This window comes from Spermophilus citellus (genome assembly GCF_964194105.1).
Source record: "Spermophilus citellus genome assembly, chromosome: 8".
Lineage (NCBI taxonomy): Eukaryota > Metazoa > Chordata > Mammalia > Rodentia > Sciuridae > Spermophilus > Spermophilus citellus.
Genome location: NC_138189.1, coordinates 24,010,005 through 24,029,985, shown reverse-complemented (window position 1 = coordinate 24,029,985; position 19,981 = coordinate 24,010,005). Strand labels below are relative to the sequence as shown.

Sequence of the window (19,981 nt, the reverse complement as noted above, 5' to 3'; positions counted from 1 at the left end):
AATAAAATACAATGAAAATACGACCAAAGTGTAAAAGCACCTTCCAAAGTGTTTAGAGAAATTCATGGATGACTAGAAATATTATGTCAGTTGTGATAGTGCTTCAAAAATTCTCAAATGATTCATGTGACCCCCATAAACCCTGTCATATAATCAGCACTAGGGTCATTATGTAAAATGACAGAAGAGGAGTTTCTAGAGGCTTCAGGACTTGAAGGGGTTACATGAGGTTACATCAGCCAACTAGAGACAGCTGGGATGGAGGGCAGATTTTTCAGATTGCCTCACCTAGTTCCCATTTTTTTTTCTAGAGACCTTCTAGGAGTGAAGCAGTAAGCAGAAGTTAGGAATTCCAAGGCCTATAACCTAGAAATTTCGCTGTCTGGCCTAGCATCTGCAATCAGAATTGAGAAGGGAGGAATACATTAAAAATTCAGGTTTCTAGGCTAAAGCACTAATGTCCTAGAATCAAATTTCTAAGAATGGGGCAAGTAAATCTGCATTTGTAATGATATTTATGCAAAACAGAATTACACAACTCTTATATTTGATTAGCACAGGCTTGTAGCACATTATGAAATAAGCACAATATTCTTCACCAAAACAGTTCAAATTCCTTTTAATCTTCATTGTTTTACTAAAATTTATAGCTTATTAAGTAAAATTATTATTTTTCAAATCTTGAAATATTTAGTCCAGCCAACCAGAAATGAAGGGAGCCGGTCGTTGCATTTTACATCTGGTCTGCTGTAAACATCCCACAGATTTTTGTCAAATGAATTTTTCTGAAGTTGCTTCCAGCATTGAAAAAAAAATGCTATTATCCTCTTATATCTCAGCTTCCTCAAGTTAAAACCAGGATAAGAAACAAGTGCTGACAATAATGTCTTAATAAGTGACAACAATTTTTATTACACTAGTCTAATAATAATAGTAGGGAGAGATAGGTTATCTGCATGCAGGTTTTGTAGTGCTTTGTTCTTTCTCTCAAAAGTATGGGAGCAGAAAATTAGTGGAGACAGAGCAGTTGAACTGGATATTAAAAATAGAAAACAAAACCCAAAACACACAAAACACCTGGTCTAAAGGGAATAAAGTGGAGGTTACCACATTTTCACTCTTAATCTTGCAATCATATCAAGCCATGACATTTAGTGGAATCCTTAAATTCTCCAGGGCCAAAACTCAAGGCCACAACCATTTGCCTTTGTCAGGCCTGAATGGCTCTTTCAGATATAATCCCCCCTACCTCCTGACTCAATACTGGAGTTGGAGACACTAAGTGCTTTAAGGACTCCTCTGTCTTCCAAGCTGGGAAAGGCTGCCCACATTTCCTCAACGCCCCAAGCAAAATTCCAACTTCTTAAGGATTATTGATATTTGCAATGTGCTGACTCAGTTATCTTTTAGCAATAAGCACCTGGGGTGAGCTAAAGACTGAAACAGACATTGGTCACAGGTCATTCACGATTTCAAAGAGGAGCTTCTCAGGCCTTTCCAGCCTCCTTAGGAGTGATTTTGTGTTGCAAGGAATTTCTCTGCTCCTGTCTCACTGCCCACCACTTTGAACTAAGAGTGTATTCCCTTTTTTAGGCCTTTCTTTAGTAAATGGAGTATGCATTTCCTTTCACAGACATGCTGGACATATCACCTTTTAAAAATGACTGTCATGAGCTGAATGAAAATGGAAACTTTTATCAGTGAGCATGAGTTGGCACAGTGAGTGAATAAAATATGCAGGAATATATAAATTGACAGACACAGAAATTTGTGCATGTGTTTGGGCGTACATGTATCTATTTTTTCCCCAGATAAGGATCCCCAGAAAAATACTGAAAACCCATATGCTTGCATGGTTCTTCTTTTATATCCCCTCAAAATAAGACAGAATCTTCAGGGTGACCAGTGCTTCCTTCACTTGCCTTAAACATTTGCTTCAGTTTATCTTATTTAAGGGTCTGGTGTTTACACCACCACCAAGAAGGAAGAAGGAGAAATCAGAGAATTATTCATATGCTACTGAAACAAGAGGCATAAATTAGGAAGTGGAGACTGGGGCTCCAGCCAACCCAGCAGGTAACCTTTCATCATGGTAAACCCTCCCAGCAGGGAGAGTAACAGTTCCTGAAGAGCTCAGAACCTGATTAAAAAAAAAAAAAAAAAAAAAAAAAAAAAAAAAAGTGGCCATGCCAAATTCCAGATACAATCTACAGGCTACCTAGCATCAAGGTCCACAACTTTTGTTCATTTGTTCAACAGATATTTATGAGTGTCTCCTGTAAACTGGGCATGATCCTGGGCATGAGGAAATACTATGATGATGGACAAGACAAATGTAGGGACAGTCGCTCTGACCTTCACGTATTTCCTGTTTTATGTGTATCGTTTTTTTTGTATTGTCTCATCTTATGGAAGGTAGGGACCTTGTAATAATCATTTTATCTCCTTCCCAAAGTTTTACACTGTGTAATAAAGATAGAGCAAAACAATATGCTTTCTATGAAATGAAGAGATTTAAGAATCACAGGCATCAAAAGAAAGTTATTGCAAAGGTAGAGATGAAATTTTATTCCCTGAGAGGTAGTATTAATAGTAGTAGCACTTCCTAAGGACCTTAATAAGTTTTCTGAAAAATGTCTCAAAAATAAAGTTTGGGTTAAAGCAATCTGCCTAATTCTTGATGGGGTTCTTTTAAAAATCACTTATACACATCTAGTTAATTAATTAGACATCCAAATTATACCCAATGCCTTTTCTTCCTTCCTTCCTTCCTTCCTTTAAAGTATGAAGTGCAGTGTGTGACTTCTGGGGGAAAAAAAATTAAAAAACAGCATATTTTTTAAAGATTTCTTTTGCAAAGATTTTTCCCAGAGAAGTCTGTAAAATATACCCTATTACAAAATGCAGATTTTACAACTTTTCTCATATACTTTCAGAACTCTTGAATTCTGACTCTGTTTTGAGAAGACTTTGTGCAGAGAAGTCTGAAAGAAAACTCTATTTAAAAACAGAGTCTTGTCCTGGGGATGTGCCTCAGTGGTGATAGGCTTGTGTGGTATGCATGAGTCCCTGGTGTTCCATCCCAATCACTACAAACAAAACAGAAAAAAAACTCCACAAATCTTAAAAGTTTCCTTCAAGTGCTTTTAGTACTCTTGAATTCTGACTGAATTTTTGTTTCATATTTTATAAAGTTGTGTAGCTAATTCCATTAGAGTCATAAAAACCTTCATTGCTTCACTATCCTCATCTCAGGAAAAATAATGGTGTTCTTCCTCACAGTTTGTTCTGAGTAATGAGTGAGCAAACATGTATCCAACACTTTGAAATGTAAGAGGAATGATAACAAATAATCATCATTTTTCTGTTCTGTAATCTTCTTTCTAATATATTCATTCTAAGAGGGCAAAGACTCATTACTCTTGCATAACCAAGACCAGGACTGACATTAGTTCTACTAAAAGAAAAAACTTGAATGAATGAACCTCAGTAAATAAACTGGTCACCAGCATTACCATGTTCCTCCTTAGATTTTATAAGGGAGAATTAATTATTGTCTTTCAATTTAAAATAAAATATTTGAATACTAAAATCAATAGGGTTATCTCCTTATTCATAAGTTCCAGTAATTATAACAGAGACTGATCAAAAGACCTGAGATTGGTAACAATAATCAGGAGCAGGGGTATGGGGAAACAGTGAAAGTCTACATCTCATCATTGAACCAATCTCTCTCTTTTCTCTCTCTCTCTCTCTCTCTCTCTCTCTCTCTCTCTCTCCCCCCCCCCTCTCTCTCTCTCTCTCTCTCTCTCTCACACACACACACACACACACACACACAAGAAGCAAGGAAGTGATAAAAAATATCTCAAAAAAATTTTGCTATGGTTAATGCTGCTATAAAAACTATACTTTTGATTATTCTGATTCAGCTGAATAATGCACTAAAATCCTCTTTTTTGCTTTGATTTATTACATATTTTAATCACAATAGAAAACAGTCTTAACTTCCTACCCCAGTGAAGAGTATTATTCTCAAACTGTTTCCACCATAAAATAGATAGATAAATGTGTGTGTGTATGTGTGTGTGTGTATACATATATTGTTTTCTTTTTTCTTTTCTTTTCTTTTTTTTTTTTTTTTTTAACATAGGAACCAAGAACAGGACACTCACAGGCACACAAACACAACTGAAACAAAAAGTCTACCCAAAACAAGTGTTTCTTCCTATGGCAATGTACTGTAGATTTTTCTATTTTGTTTCATATCTTTCTACTTATGGTTAGAAACCTGATAAATTGATAAATCCTCCAAGAGTGTATCACAACCTATTCCTAAATGCCAATTCTGAATGTTCTGTATGAAGGTATTCCTAAATCTTACCTCTACCCCTTGAATTGTACTTTCAAGGAACCACAAAGTTTGGACTTTAATTTTTTTTTTTTAATCACTAGTATTTGAGTGGATCTGATTTGTTACAGGATTCACACTTCAAGTTGATCAGAGGAAGTTTACCTCTTGAGATGAAGAAAGAAGCAGAAGCAGTAAGGGTTCTTTATCCAGCCTCTTCTACTGGCCCTTATGTTCAATACAAAATGAGAGGTTGAGGATAATTAAGTTTTATTCAGGAATTTCACTGTTGTCTCAATGATACTTGTGATAATTTCCCTTTTGCAGGTTTAAATAAATAGCTAATAGAATAAAAATCCACTAGCAGACCTTTGGGATTTGCATGGGTAATAATGTATTTCCTATTACTTTGCGTTTTAATGACATTCCTGTATTTTTTTTTTCCAAAAGGGCTATTAGACTGACTTTGATTCACAAAACAAAAAACAAAAACCATAAAAATTTGGCATTCTTCTTTGGAATTTCCAATCTTGTAGCAAATTTTAATAGGGCAGATGATGTGGTAAATGTATATGAAATAATCAAACTTTACATATAGAATACTTGTTTTTAAGCACATAAATGCCTACAACATAACAAATAAACACATAAATACATAAACATGGAGAAGTATGGGGCCATCCAGAGGAGGTCCTGACTTAACTAGAATATCAAACAACTAAAATCCAGTCACTGTCTCAATAGTACAGCATGCTGAATTGTTAGAACTGCTGGAGTTTATGCCATCTGACATTAAATAGAATAGCCTTCCATTAAATTTAGTAACAGGAGCCACATATTCCTTCTCAATGTAACTAAAGTGACTTAAGTTAATTTAGCCAATGTTTTTGAAATTTTCTTATGTAATTTGTCAAAAAAAAAAAAAAGCCTTGAAAATTTTACACATACTTTGGTCAATAATTCAGGACTTACAGAAAAATCAGTCTATTGCAATGCTGTGATAAAAATACAAAATCAAACTCTCAAATTTGTTTCATAACTAACATTTTTATAAATACTGCTCAAAGTCTTTGCATATACAGGTATGGGTACAAACACAGATACACACAATGGCATTTAGAGGTGCACACACAGAAAAATCAAGACTCTTTTTTCCTCTAACATAACTATCTGGCCTGAAAAACAAGCTGTGATCACATGACATTTCAAAAATATTAATTTAGATTTTTATTTAAAGTCAGTCTTTAATGTAGACAAATGTATAGACAAAGACACAACAGACCTAATTTTGCTTTGTTCACACAAAGCCCAGGTTTAAAATTATTGTTGAATTATGTGTTTGGATTTTTTTTTTTTTTCTAATAACTTCATTGTTAGGATAGGGGCTAACCCTCTTAGAATGGAACTCCTTGTGACTTTAGAATCTACTAGTAGCAAATTTCTGTATTAATACTGTCTCTTTTATAAGTTTATTAAATTAATATTATTTTTTTTCTTAAATGAGAGGGAAAAAGAAGTTGAAAATAAAATGTACAAGTGGAACATGCAGTGATTGGCTGACACCCCACGGCCAAGGTCAGGCTCCAGCAGGTTTCGGAGTAGCAAGGTCATCACAGTATGGTGCAAAATGGAGCATCATATAAGAGTGGAATTCAGCCAAACACAGTAATGTATGGATGTAGACGCATCTGAAAGAAGGAAAAAAAGATTTATGCAGGTAAAAAAAAAAAAAGAAAGAAAAAAGAAATCATGATGAAAATTTCCCCCATGTTTTATGTTCAATTGGAATGCTATGAAAGAGGTTTGGGAGCAGAGAAAAAAATTATTTGCAAATTATGTATTTGTAAATAATAAATACACTCAGGGGAACAAAGTTAACTTGTCAGAGAAATTCTATTTGGAAGCTTTAATAGTTTCATTGTTTGTACACAGCATTTGAGTTCAATACAAACATCACTGAATTTCTGAAAATAAACCTTTATTCCGCCTTTAAAACATTAATTCACCAGAAGTGATAATTAAGATTAGTTTTACTGGGTTCAGCTCAATTCTTTTTGGAATGTGATTTCTCCCAAAACAGTAATGCTAAATAAAGCACTGTGTAATGTACCGAAACATAGTCCCTGCTTTAGAAAAGAGTCTAAGGGCTTTTAGAGACAATAAGAGAGGCAGAGTTTACTCCAGATATATCTGAACAGATTTTACTCTTTCTATAGAGACATAGTAAATAAATGAATGGGGAACCTTGCCATAGTCTAAAAATCGGTTACATACACCTTAAACATAAATAAATGATTATTACACTACATTTCCTGTACCAACTCCAACTTCACCTCCTACCCCCTACCTATAACTTAGTGATGTTAAAATGTCTAGTAACATTGATGGCTATATAAAAACGATGACTTCCTCATGCTACATTTTTCTTTTTTAAGTTCGGGTTTTATTTTTGAACTTAATAAATGCTATAATCTATATTTTATCCCTATATAAATAATACATTAGATTGTTAACTCCCTAACAAGGGAACAAGCCACCTGAAAAATCACAAAATGTCATATTCTTCTAAAAATTTCTAGCAAACAAACTGAAAGGAAAAATCAGTTCACTGTTGTTTATGTACCAAGGATTCTACTAAGGTAAAATGTATTTGCAAAGTGAGTGGAATGTAAAGGAATTCAGAAACCAAAAGGAGTTTTTCCTATTGATGGAAAAAGCCAAATATTATCTCAATTAGAATGCATAGAAAGTTTCATATATGACATATAGAATATTTTTTATTCTTTTCTATTAAAATACATTTTTATTGAGGGTATGGTAAATTCTAAGCAGGAATTTACATATGTTGTCACTGTCCTGCTAAAATTCAAAATCTTGTCAATGAACTTGTTGAATATATGTTCTCAACTATGTTAAGTTACTTTAATGAATATCAACTGCTACCTTACATAGGTGAAAATTATTAATTTCTTTTTAAAATCTATAAATTTTTGAATTATAAATTCCAAGACATTTTTACACACAAGAACTGAAGCACAAGGCCAAATTATAGTCTATTATAAAAAGATCTATCTTTATAGCCAAGTGTATTGTAACAAATACATAAGTAAATCTAACCAGATTTCTGTTATTTCTGAGGTTGGTATAGAAAAAGTTACAGAAATTCAGTGTTTTTTTTTTTTTCTTACAGAGAATATAATGAAATAAAAAGGAATACTAAACTCTGAAATCCATGATTTGGACTCCAGTTTACCTATATACCTGATAATGTTGCGCTTCCAAATTACTTTTTTATGTCAGGCCTCAGTCTCTTCTTCCATAAAATGGGAGGAGTTCTTAGTTGATATCTTCTAAATCTAAAATATGATGACTTTGTGATTTTTAAGCCATTGATTATAAGGTCTTTTGGCTTTGTGTATGTTCAAATTTCAGATATTATTCACATATCAATGTATGAATATTGTAACAAAATAAAAAACCATTGGCACCATACTTGTTATACAGGAACATGAAGAGTTTGTGATATACACATTATTTATACTTTTCCACAGGTGAGATATTAAAGATATTTCAAAGATAGGAATACAATAAGAAAATGATTTTGTAATATTTAGTGTCCTACATGACTTACTTAAAATCATTAAATTGGCTTTGCAGCTTTATATCTACATCACTAACGGATTTAGGATAAGTTTGGGATAAGTTTTAAATTGTCATATGTGGACTTCCATTTAAATTTGCATAGCCATTACTGCAGGTCAAATCAGTGAATGACTTTTTCCTTATTTCATAGACATCCAAAGATTCAGGCAATGTTGTTTTAGTAGATGTCTCTCAACTAAAGACATGGTCTCATTTCCATAGTTATTAGTCTATTGACTGTATCAGGCCAAATATAACAGCAGTTTCATCATATGCAGATTCACTGTGCCTCTTGAAAGACTCCATAGTTGAAAACATGAGAGTCATATTATAGAGATTATGCTTATGGAATTAAATTAGGAAGTGGTGGCTGGCATCATTATGCAGATGTATTACTACCAAAATATATATAGTGTTTTTTATATATACACAAATAAATTGTTATACATTTCCCTTAATGCTTATTGCTCCGATAATGATGGCAAGTCATCCATTTGCTTCCAAAATTGAAGTAGTTAAAAAATAAACAGGTTCTGCTATATTTTTTCATTAGTATATAAGAAATATATATTCTAATGAAAAAATATAGCAATTGAACATAGATTGATCAATTAAAGAGAACATTATTCAAACTAATTCAACAGTTCCTTATAAAAGGAAACTGTCATGAGATTTAATATAATTTTTTCCTTAAGTATTTCAGGATCAACTACAAATGGATTTTTAAAGTGAATGTTTATTCAACCTAAATTCTTGCCAAAAATAAATTGCTTTACTTTCCATTTACTAAGTACAATAAATTTTTACTTTTATGTGCATTATCCAAATAACAGCATATCAAGAGTAAGCTCAGCAGGACTTGAGAGTAATAAGCAATGTTGTAACTATATATTTATATTATCAATTTTTGGAGTTATATTATTTTTTAAAGAATTTTGAAAAACATTTAGCACATAGTAAAACACTGGGTATTTAAAAATAAACAGAAAGCATTATTTTTAATTTTTCAAATCAAAAGCACAGTTGTATTTTTAGATCTTCAACAGGACCAGGTTTGCCAGGCAAAAGAAGAAAGAAATGGAAAGGTTCTGTCAATGATCCAGATTTGACTCAACAGAAGGTGGTTGTCTGAATGGCAAAGGTATGAATTATGAAAACCTAAGCTACATCATCAGTTTTTCTAATATGTGAATTTCAGAAATAATTCCAGAAACTTTGCAACACACATCTATAGTCTGCCAAAGAGTAACTCTAGAAGCTTGATTAGACTGTCTCTAGAGTATAGGAAAACAAACCTAAAAGAAGGGGGAGGGGACCATAGTATGAGGATTACTTATAAACTTTCGTTACTAGGGAGTTGTTTAGCTTACAACTACATAACCACATAGAGGCAACTCTTCAAAATGTCTAATTCTTATGAAGATAAGAACACTCTAAGAACCACCACTCTACCACTTCCATTTTAATAAGGAGCTATAATGAGGCAATTCAGGAAAACTCTAAAATAAAAGCTCCATATCAAATGAAATATCATGTTTTAAATTAATCTTTATTATAAGCACTTAAAAGAATATAACTCTTAAATTTTTCCTTAGATAAATTCATTTGTTGAAGAACATAAATTGTAACAAAACCCTGCATTTCTTAAATTTTTCCTTAGATAAATTCATTTGTTGAAGAACATAAATTGTAACAAAACTCTGCATTTCTTAAATTTTTCCTTAGATAAATTCATTTGTTGAAGAACATAAATTGTAACAAAACCCTGCATTTGTTTGTTTATTTCTAAACAAAAAGTTTACTTGAAGAAAATATATCATGGCAGTTCTGTAAAAATTAAAGGTAATATCTTTTTAAAATAAAAAACAGAAAAATCACCTACTTTAAAATAAAAATAAAAATCAGAACAAAAGGGTTCTCTGTATGTCAGATACCTAAATGGAATGTAACTTTGTAAATGGATCCCTTGTCCCCTGACAGCAATATTGTGAAGATGAAGCATATCAATTACTATTACTAATTACACTAAGGGGGATGTGTTTCATTTGCCTTTATTTCACTGTAGGTCAATTACTTATTTGTGGTTAAAATTTATACATCTTTTTAAATACATAATGACATACAAGGTTTCTACAGTCACTTTTGGTAAACTATATGATTATTCTAATAGCTTTGTGGATTTTCGTTTTTGTTATGTGGACTTTGCTCAGCTAAGAGACTAATATCATACATTAGTTTATTTATAAGCGTATCACTTTGCCTTTTAAACAATCTTGATATTGGCTCTTTTAAAAAATTGAAGAACATAGAAGTAACACCATCTGATGGGTCAAAAGGAGTTTAAGTGAAAGCATAGAACTTATAAGGCATTTGCATTAAAATACCTGTAAATCTGCCACTTATATATCCACTTAAAAGCATAATATTACACAATTTAGAATGCAATTTTCAGTTACAGGACAAAAGTACTATTAAGATGACAGGGGAGAAGTAAATATTCGACAGAAAAGATCTCTTCACACTTTTTTGCATTATATTTTGTCACTTTCTGGGAAATTTTTAAAACCTCAATTTATTTGTGGGTTCTTAAATGTAATCTTATAAAAGTAAAATTATTTTAACTAAGAATCCTCCTTGTTTACAAATCTGATAAAGGCATGAAGAAACAAAAGAAAAAAATCTTTCTAACTCTAGGTAAAGCATTAATATAACAGATATAAACTCTCCACAATATCAAATGTTGGGTTAAAATAAATAAATTATTCAAGCTTGCATGCCTCAAAAGACATATCTTCAACAGCCATTTCGTACATTATAGTGCAAACCTATGTTTTTCTTGTATTGCTTTTACTATTGAATAGAAAATCAGATTAAGGCTGCTTGTTTTTATCCAAATAGCTACAATAATGGACTACAAACAGAAAATATTTCTTTAGGAAACTAATTTTAATGATTATGGGAGCAAATAAGGAATTAATATATTTTCTATATCATCTTAAATAAAGCAATGAAATAAAATATTTCTTTGCCTCAATTCTTCTCAGATTCCATATTCCACAAGCAAAGCATGTTTAGTAGTAAAACTATTAAAGAATATTTGACATTCATAAAAGTGGTTAAGATATGTTCTGTCAGTGAGAAATATGTATTGTTTTATAAGCAGAGTTTGCTGCAACATCAGACAGAGGAATTTCCAAAAAAATATATTTGCTGTGTGTTAAACTTTGGTTGGTATAAAAAAATAAACTTTCTAAGTATCATACAAGTAAAACTTTAAAAAAACAAAATTTATATTTTCTGATGTTCCCCTCAGATATATATATGAAATATATATATATACATACACATATATACATACACATATATGCATATATATACACACATACATATGGATGTGCTACTATTTTCACATTTCTCCAGGAAACAATTGTGTCTAATATTCCACACAATCTTTATAGTCTCAGAGTATTACAAAGAATACCAGAACAGTCTTGCACACACTACATCCATTATGAACATTTTCATTGCTTGTATTAAAAAACAAATGGCCCTTGCAACTTACTTTTTGTTTATACACTTTGATACTGAAATGAGTGCAAATTATGATTGCATATCATCACAGAAGCCCAGTTGTTATAGATATCAATTGTTGTAGACATGAAATATTAAAAACATAGTTTTTCATGACACTTGCATATCAGTAAATATTTCTAAACTAGCTTTTTTGTTGAATTAGTCAGTATTTCAACATTTCATACATGGCACTATACTTGCATAAATCAATCTTATTTGTAAAATTCTTCATTATGTGTATATAACACAGCTGAAACTTTCATTGTGTCCAATCTGAACACACCACTGTAGTGACTTAAGAAATTTTCTCTCTAGATACAATTATCTACTTGGGACTATCCAAATAATATATGCATATTTATTCTATAAGCAGAGAATACAGGATGGATTAGGGCTGTCATGTGCAAAGACACGGCAAAACACTGTCCACTTTAAATATTTTCCTGTAGTGACTTAGTGGACACTAGGTCTAACTTGCAAAATATAGTACTACAACTCTCACTGAAGGTCTCTGCTATTTAATAGCATATGAATTAAGAATTAACATTAAATTACAGTTATTAAAATTTTAAATAATAATTTTTAAAAAGAAAAGACAAAAATCTGAAGAAGGTGATCTGTCTCAGGGATATTAGCCCTCTCTAGAATATTTTAGTATATTTGGGATGCATCTTACCTGTTTGCTGTACTTGTTATTGGTTTGACAGCTGTACTCAGAGCAGTGATCTGATCCAATTGAAATGTTGTCTCCTGCTCCCACAAATGTGTTGGCTGGTGGTAGATCTTGTACAGCCTGGTGTTTTTTTCCTGCAGTTGGTGATTGTGGATGAAGCTGGACAGTGGGTAATGGGGAACTAGATTTGTAATGCCTTGCCAGGTCAGGACTGCCAGGCCCACCATTAACAGATCTGTATCGCCCCATGCTTGGGCTGTCTGACAGCTTCTCATTGACACTATCATACCTCTGTCCATTTGGTTTAGAAGCTTCTACAGTGACAATGCTGCTGTAGAGAGGCTGCTTAGATTTTTTGTTTTTCTTGTCCTTTTTAGGCTTTTTAGATTTGTCATGCTGTTGGGGTGTAAAAAAATCTTCGTGATCTTTTTTGCCAGCTTCATAGCCATTTTTATTTTTAGACCTGCAGTACCTTGCCATCATGACAATTAAAATTATTAGAATCACTGTCATAATGCCAGCAACCACCCCAATGACAATACTGAGTCTTTGTTTGCTAATTTCATAGCTTGGGTCACCAGCTATATCCTGGGTCAGCGGGGTGTGCAAACTTCTGGCTATCTGAGAGTCAATCACAGTTGCATTTGAAACACTTTCATTGACAAAAACATGCACCAGGGTGGTGGTAGACTGGGAAGGCTGCCCACTGTCATTCACTTGCACCACCAACCTGTGCAAACCATAATGCTTTTGGGTGAGTTTTCCCACCAAGGAAACCACACCACTGGTGGGATCAATCTCAAACAGCTTGAAGGGATTCCCTCCCACAATGCTGTAGTTCAGGTCTGCATTGATGCCATCATCACTGTCTGTTGCCAACACTGTAGCTACTACTGTCCTGACATTACTTGAAGGTGGCAGTAAAGTGTAGGAAATGTTTCTGGGAAGGGTAACTGTGGGAGCATTGTCATTTTCATCCATCACAAAGAGAGAGACTGTGGCTGTGGCAGATCTGGGGGGATCTCCCCCATCTACAGCCTTGACTCTGAAAGTGTATGTGGTCTGATGTTCCCGATCAAAAGACATGGTAGAGTAAATGGTACCTGTGTCATTTTCAATAGAAAAAATGTTACTGTTCTCCTCTATGTACAGACTCATCTCTGCATTCCGTCCCTTGTCAGCATCCATCACGGTGACCATTCCCACCGGGCTGTTGGGTTGCAAGTTTTCTTTCACATAAAAGGTAAAGATGTCCTGCATAAACTTAGGGTCATTGTCATTCTTATCAGCCACCTGCACAATTACTGTGGTACTGCCCTGCAGCACAGGGATGCCTTTGTCTTTGGCGTTAACTTTAAACTCATACCTGTCAGTCTGCTCGCGGTCCAGCACCGTATTGACCAGGATGTCCCCAGAATCGGGATCAATGGCAAAGGTCCCCATCACCGATGAATCCAGCGAGTAGGCGATCTCTGCATTCTTTCCGCTGTCAGCATCTGTTGCCAGCACAGTGGCCACTCTTTCGCCAGGTATGTTGTTTTCTGGGAAGTAAACCTCCACCACTGACTGGCCAAAGACCGGTGGGTTGTCATTGGTGTCTCCAACCTTGACCACCAAGGAATTGTTGCTGGAAAGGCTTGGGCTGCCAGAGTCCACCGCAACTATGACCACGTTGAATTCCCTGGTGGTCTCATAGTCTAGAGGAGCTGATGTGTGCAGGAAGTACTTTTTTTTGTTCTGGTCGCCCTCTGTGTCGCTGGCCGGCTTGAGCTGGAAGGGCACATCACCCACCACTGTGCAGGTCACTACCCCATTCTCCCCTTGGTCTCGGTCTGACACCTGTACCAGAGCAATAGGGGTGTCGACCAGAACGTCCTCTGCCACGTTGGCTACCCCGTCCTTAAGTGGGATGCGCCCGATCTTGCGGATTTCAATGGACGGCACGTTGTCGTTTTCATCCTTGATGTTGAGAACCACGGTGGCCTTGTCTGTCTTGGGGGGCTGCCCACGGTCGCGGGCCATGACTGTGAATCGCAACTGGTTCACCTCCTCGCGGTCTATACGGTGCAAGACACTGAGCCATCCCGACGTCTCGTCGAGGCGCAGTAGTCGTCTCACGGACTCGGTGGCCGCCCCAAACACGTACTCGATCTGTCCATTGACCCCCACGTCCAAGTCGGCGGCGCGCAGCTGCAGAATGGGGGTCCCAGGGGCACTGTTCTCAGCCAGGTCAGCCTCGTACACGCTCTTCTCGAAGCGGGGGCTGTTGTCGTTCACATCGGTGATGAGCACCCTCAAGATGGCCTGGGAAGATCGAGGCGGGTCGCCGCCGTCGCGCACCCGCAAGGTCAGCTCATAGGAATCGCGTTGCTCGCGGTCCAGCGCCCCCTTCACGATCAGTTGCGGTTGCTTCTCGCCGTCTGGGGTGTCAGCCACCTGAAGCTCGAACACGCTGCTGCGGCTGCTAGGGTTAGTTCCGCCGCCGCCCTCTGGAGCGTCCAGCCGCCGCTTGGAGCCTCCAGGGCCGCCGCCGCTCGCGCCATTCCCGCCGCCCCCTGGGTAGGGGGCGCTGTCGGCTGGCCCAGAGCGCCGGCCCTCTCCACCGCTGCCGCCGCCCCCGGGCTCCTGGAGCAGCTCGTAGCGCTCGATGCCGTTGCGGCCAAAGTCACGGTCGGTGGCGGTTGGCAGCAGGTACAGCGTGCCCACAGGCCGATTCTCCTCCACCGTGAGCGTGAGCACCGGAGACGGGAAGGTGGGCGTGTTGTCGTTGATGTCGAGCACGATGACCCGACCCTCAAACAGGTCCACCCAGCTCTGCGAGGGTCCTATTACTGACACCTCGAAGTCCAGGAAGCACTCATTCTCGTCGAAGATCATCTGACACTGGGGGAGCTTCTCGCGGTCGATGCGCCTTTCGCTTGTGCTCAGCTCACCGGTGAGGTTGTCGATCTTCAGGTACTCGGAGCCCGACTCCAGGCTGAAAGTCACCTCACCCGAGCCGGTCACGATGCCCAGGTCCGAAGCGACATTGCCTATCCGGACGTCGGCGGGGCCCTCCTCCGCCAGCCGATATCGGAGGAGTTGCTTGGCCGCCGCCAGGCTGAGCCAGAGCGGCAGAAGGAGGCAGCAGCCCAAGCACCAGCCGCGCGCCCATCCCGTCGTCCGCATCCTCAGCATCTTCTCCTGCTGCTGCTGCTACTGTTCCTTCTAACCACAGCCCCCTCGGCGCCCCCCTCCTCCGGGGCTGACCGCCTGCCCTCCCCCAGTCCTCTCTCCTCTCCGGGAAAGGAAGGAACGAGAGGGAGGGGAAGGAGGGGGCAAAAGCAGCTTGTAGAGTGGGCCTATGGGGTGGGGGTAGCGATAGATCCTTCTTTTTCTTCCTCCTGCTTCTTCCGAAAGTTATTGTTTCATAATTCATGCAATGGGTGCTAATCGCCCGCTCGCCGGCCGCGGTTCAGTCGCAGTACTCACAGTTCACGGGACACTGCGCGCCGCGGGTTGGGCGCCCCCCCAGAGTCATCCCCGCAGCGGGAGGAGGATCCCCGGCTCGGTTCCCCGCTCTGTCGGAAGGGGCCAGAATCGCTTCAGCAGGCGGGCGGTGGAACCGGGAAGCCGCGGGTAGCAAGCCTACAGCCTCCCCCGCCTGCCAGCCACGCTGGTCTTTGCTGCTACTCGAGTTGAGTCCAATTCACGTTCAGCCACTCACTCTAGACCCAGCCCCTGCTCCGGCTATGGATGCCCAAGCAAACGTGAGTCGCTTCCTGCAGGAGGCTCCGGGGCCAGCAACAAGCCAGTCTCAACTCTGACTCCTCTCAGGCAGCGGAGAAGCCAGTCAACAGAATGAAAAAATCCCCAGCAGGTCGCTTCGGGCACGGTGCAGTGAAGACTACTCGCGTCACAGCGCGGTCCGCGTCCGGATTCCCTCGGCGCGCCAAAGAGCAGCCAGAGCCATCTTCAGAGACACCCGGAGTCAGTCGCTTCTCACCCTCCGAGAGCTCGGGTTTCTCTTTTTTCTTAACAACTCTGCGCAAGGTCATTAGTCACGAAGCCGCCGCCTGAAACCGCAGCAGCCGTTCGCCCGCGGGGGCAAGGGTTGAACCGTGCGCCCGCGCGGTGCCCAAGTTTGGGTTAGCAGCCGCAGAGTCCGTGCCTTTCCTCACCTGCATTCGGCCCGCATGTCGGAGCTGTGGGATCTGCAGCGCTGTGCGCGATTCAGGGAGGAGATTGCAGCCTCTCGCTCTCTCTCTCTCCCGGCTCTCTCGATCCCTCCCCTCCCTCCCTCCCTCTTTCTCTCCTCCCTCCTCCTCTCTCCTCCCTCCTCTCCTTTCCCCTTTCCCCCCTCTCTCACTCGCTCTTCTGCACGGATCTCACTCCTTCCTGCCAGTCCCAGTGCAGGGAACTCGAGCTGAACTTGATCCCTTTGCAGTTCAAAGGTGAACAAGTCAAGCTCCGAGCACAGTCGGCGTTGGCCCGGCGAAAGCGCACGGCCGGGCTCCCCCAATGGCAATTAACAACGTTGCCCAATTTTGTCCGGATTTCCGAAGAAAAGCCAAAGGCGGGGGGGTGGGGGGCGTAGAGGGAGAGGTGCAGTCCAGAGACAGCTGCCAAGTAGCTTTAAAAAAAAAAAATCCAGTTTGCCAAGGGGAGAAAAAGTGCCAGTCGGCTGTTGTCTCGAAGTGCCCTGGCACGGCGGGTGAATTCCGCAGTTGTCTTGTCCGCTTTCGCGTCTAAGAGAGTCTGGTGGGGGCGCTCCCGCCGCCTCTCAGGCTGCCTCGACTGGGAGACACTGAACCACAACTGGAAAGCTCTTACTCTCTACCCACGAGCCAGAAATGCGCAAGTTTGCCCAAAGTGGTGGCTGCTGCTGAAGGTTCGCTTGCTGGCGACTCAGACTTGTCCCTCACGCTGCTGCTGCGGCGGCGGCAGCGGTAGGAGCCCCAACGCCGAAACTACACACTCGCAGCGAGCGTGGGAGGAGGGCCCAGCAAAAGGAGGCGGGAAGGAGCACCAGCCATCCGCTGTGCTCCGTAAAGCCCAGCTTCAGCTCAGAAGCCGCTTGGAGAGTGCCCAATCTCAACCTCTTTAAGTCAAAGCCTAGACCCCCAACTAGTACAGCCGCTTGTTCTCTGGGAGTGGGACAGGGGGCGGGGGCAAACATGCTTTCCTTCCCTCGCGCTGGTAAATTTCCTCCTCCTGATCTCTCACAGGAGTGCGTATGAGAGATCTGGATCAGGTATTAGGACACCTTTCTCTTTCGTCTCTCCCCTTTCAGACGATTTTCTACTCTCCCACAAAAGTGTCTCTGAGCAATTTGCCATCTGGATTAGGGCACGGTTACTGGCGGGTTGGGGAGCGTGCGTGCTTCCACAAAGCAACGCTGGTGTTCTGAAAACCCGTGATGGGCTGCAGTAGTGAAGAGAGAACCTCAAACTCCAGAGAGAGCGGGAGAGGGATCCTTGTTCTGGGAGCGCAAACTTTGGAGGGTTGGGATGGGGCGGGGGTGGGTTGGGGAGGATGCCTGTCTTTGTTTAAATGCTTGGCATTCCTGTCATCGTGCTTACATTAGGGGGTAGACCGTGTGTGCGCGCCTGGGGAATAAAACACATGTTGGAAGCCTGGATATTATTTTCTGAGCAGAAACCTGCAGCCTGTAGTAACTGGTAAAGTGTAGCGTCACCTATCTGGATATAAGGGAAATAAACTTTAATGGCAACTTTGTGTACCAAAGTGTCCCTAGCTCCTTTTCTCTCCTTTTGACTTTGTGCCACTAGATCTTCTCTGCTATTTCCCTATGCTAGGTTTCCCCAGTTAATTTTCAACCATGACCACTGCAGACCACTTCATCAGATCTCAGGACTGATTGTGCTTTCTGAACTGAATCCATTTGCTCCTTATTTATTTAAGGGGCCCCTGCCAAGATTGAATGTTGAAGCGGGCAGGAGATTTGGGGGGAGAATTTTTACTATCTCAAAGGAGGAAAAGGGCTGCTGATGGGATTGGGTTGGTACCTGGCTCTTTTGCCCAATCTATAAGCTTAGAAGGGTTTTCTCTTTAAAAACAAACAAAACAAATTGAAGCGGAGTTGGGGGGGTAGTGGGAAGGAAGGAGGGAGGAAAGAAAAGAGGCAGGGAGGAAGGGAGGAAGGAAGAGAAAGAGAGAGAGAGAGAAATAAAGAAAGGAGGTCTGTCCAGACTCTCTTTAGACCTGGATGAGAGGCAGAATGATTTAAACAAGATGAATACTAATAAAATCCCGAAGTAGATGTAGTGTGCGGTTGTTTGGACGAGCAATGCGAGCAGGAATGGGGGCGGCAGGGGGCGGGGAGGCGGCAGAGATTTCCAAGCTTTCCTAAAGGGGATCCTGGAAATGCGGAGAATGCAAGTGTGTGGTATGTGGTTAGGAAACCGTCAGGTATTTTCCAATGTGTTCAAGCAATAGCATTCGATAGTGGCGACTCTTCCTTTGAGGATAGGGTTGGGGATCCAGCGTTCCCACTAACCCTCCAGCCGCCGTCATCCTAGCCCCTTAGCTCTGTATCTGCAGCATCAGCGAGAAAAGCTCGGTGCGCAGGCTCAGTGCGCACCGCCGCAGTCTCCAGCCGGGGGCGGGGGCGGCCGCTGCAGCGCCTTTGCAGCCGCCTAAGTGGCAGTAATGCCAAATCCCCTTATATTTGGCAAGAATACGAGCTAGTCGGAATGCCTGCTTTCCACTGACCCCGATTACAAAGGGAAAGAAAAGCCTTCTCCACTCCCAGGCCAAGCGCCATGCATTCCGATGCGCGGCAATGTGGTGCAGTGCACTCACTCCCCTCTCCGCCTTTACAAAGGTTTTGCAAACTTCAGACAGCCGCGTGGGCAGAGACGCGTACACTGCCTCATCCTACTCCAGACCATAAACTTGAATACACCCCTCTCCGTCTTCTAACAGTTGCGCGCTGCTCGGATGCGCCCTGGCCAAACGCACATTTGCTGGGGTCCAAAGAGTGGGCGGCTTTTCCCTCTCTGACCGGACTTTTCTCTCCTGATGACAGGGGGAGGGGGTGAAACGCGTCCTTCACAGTGGAGTGGTTTCCTCTGCGGGCGGGAGGTAGTCTCCAGCCCGCCTTCCCCACTCTCATTCCTACCAACTCCGCGGCTGAGCCAAGTCAGCGTGGGAAATGGGTCCGACGTGTTCTGCATGTGAACAGCGCTGCCAGACTGCCGGGCCCTGAAGCCTCCCCCAGCGGTCCCCGGCTCGGACCTTTCCGCCAGAGCCGCCAAGAAGTGACAGCGGCTGTGCCCCGCGGCGCGGTTCTCGGAGACCGGAACTGAATGGGCGGGGAGAAGGTGCGGGGGAGGTGAACGGAGCCCTACTGGCGCCCCGGCCTCAGCTCCCAATCCTCTTCCGCCCCCAGACTAGGGACTGACACTCTCACTCCAGCCTCCTGCGGGTGCGGAGGATGAATGGAGGCGAGAACTCGTTTCCCCCACCCCCGCCCCATTTCCGCAGTCTTCCAGCCAGTGTCACAAGTGCTCAGCAATTTCATTAAATGGAACCGGGGGATTTAATCCCCTTAGTACCAGACCTCACCAAAGGAATATGATATCCGGCTTCGCTCCCACCCACAAACCCCGCCCGGTTTCTTAGACCCGAGGCTGCATTTATCTTCTCAACCTGAGAGGCAAAGGTTCAGAAGGAAATGGGATCGAAAGTGTAACCGGCTGCAATAAATTAAAGATCTTGCTGCTGGTGCTGCTGCTGCT

General features: G+C 41.1%; 1 protein-coding gene across 12 annotated transcripts in view; it reads right to left on the bottom strand.

Moving 5' to 3' along the window:
- The window catches only part of PCDH7 (protocadherin 7), a 402,869-nt gene extending 387,443 nt beyond the window's left edge, over window positions 1–15,426 (bottom strand). For 11 of the 12 annotated variants that reach the window (XM_081304865.1, XM_081304869.1, XM_081304872.1 and 8 more), the window contains exon 1: window positions 12,243–15,426. In XM_081304865.1, coding sequence (XP_081160991.1) covers window positions 12,243–15,416 — 3,174 coding nt within the window. In that variant the 5' untranslated portion in view covers window positions 15,417–15,426. Of the gene's footprint in view, window positions 1–5,105; window positions 6,040–12,242 lie in introns of those variants that run through there. The other variant, XM_081304868.1, reaches the window with a different exon arrangement.
- Window positions 15,427–19,981: the final 4,555 nt, after the last annotated feature.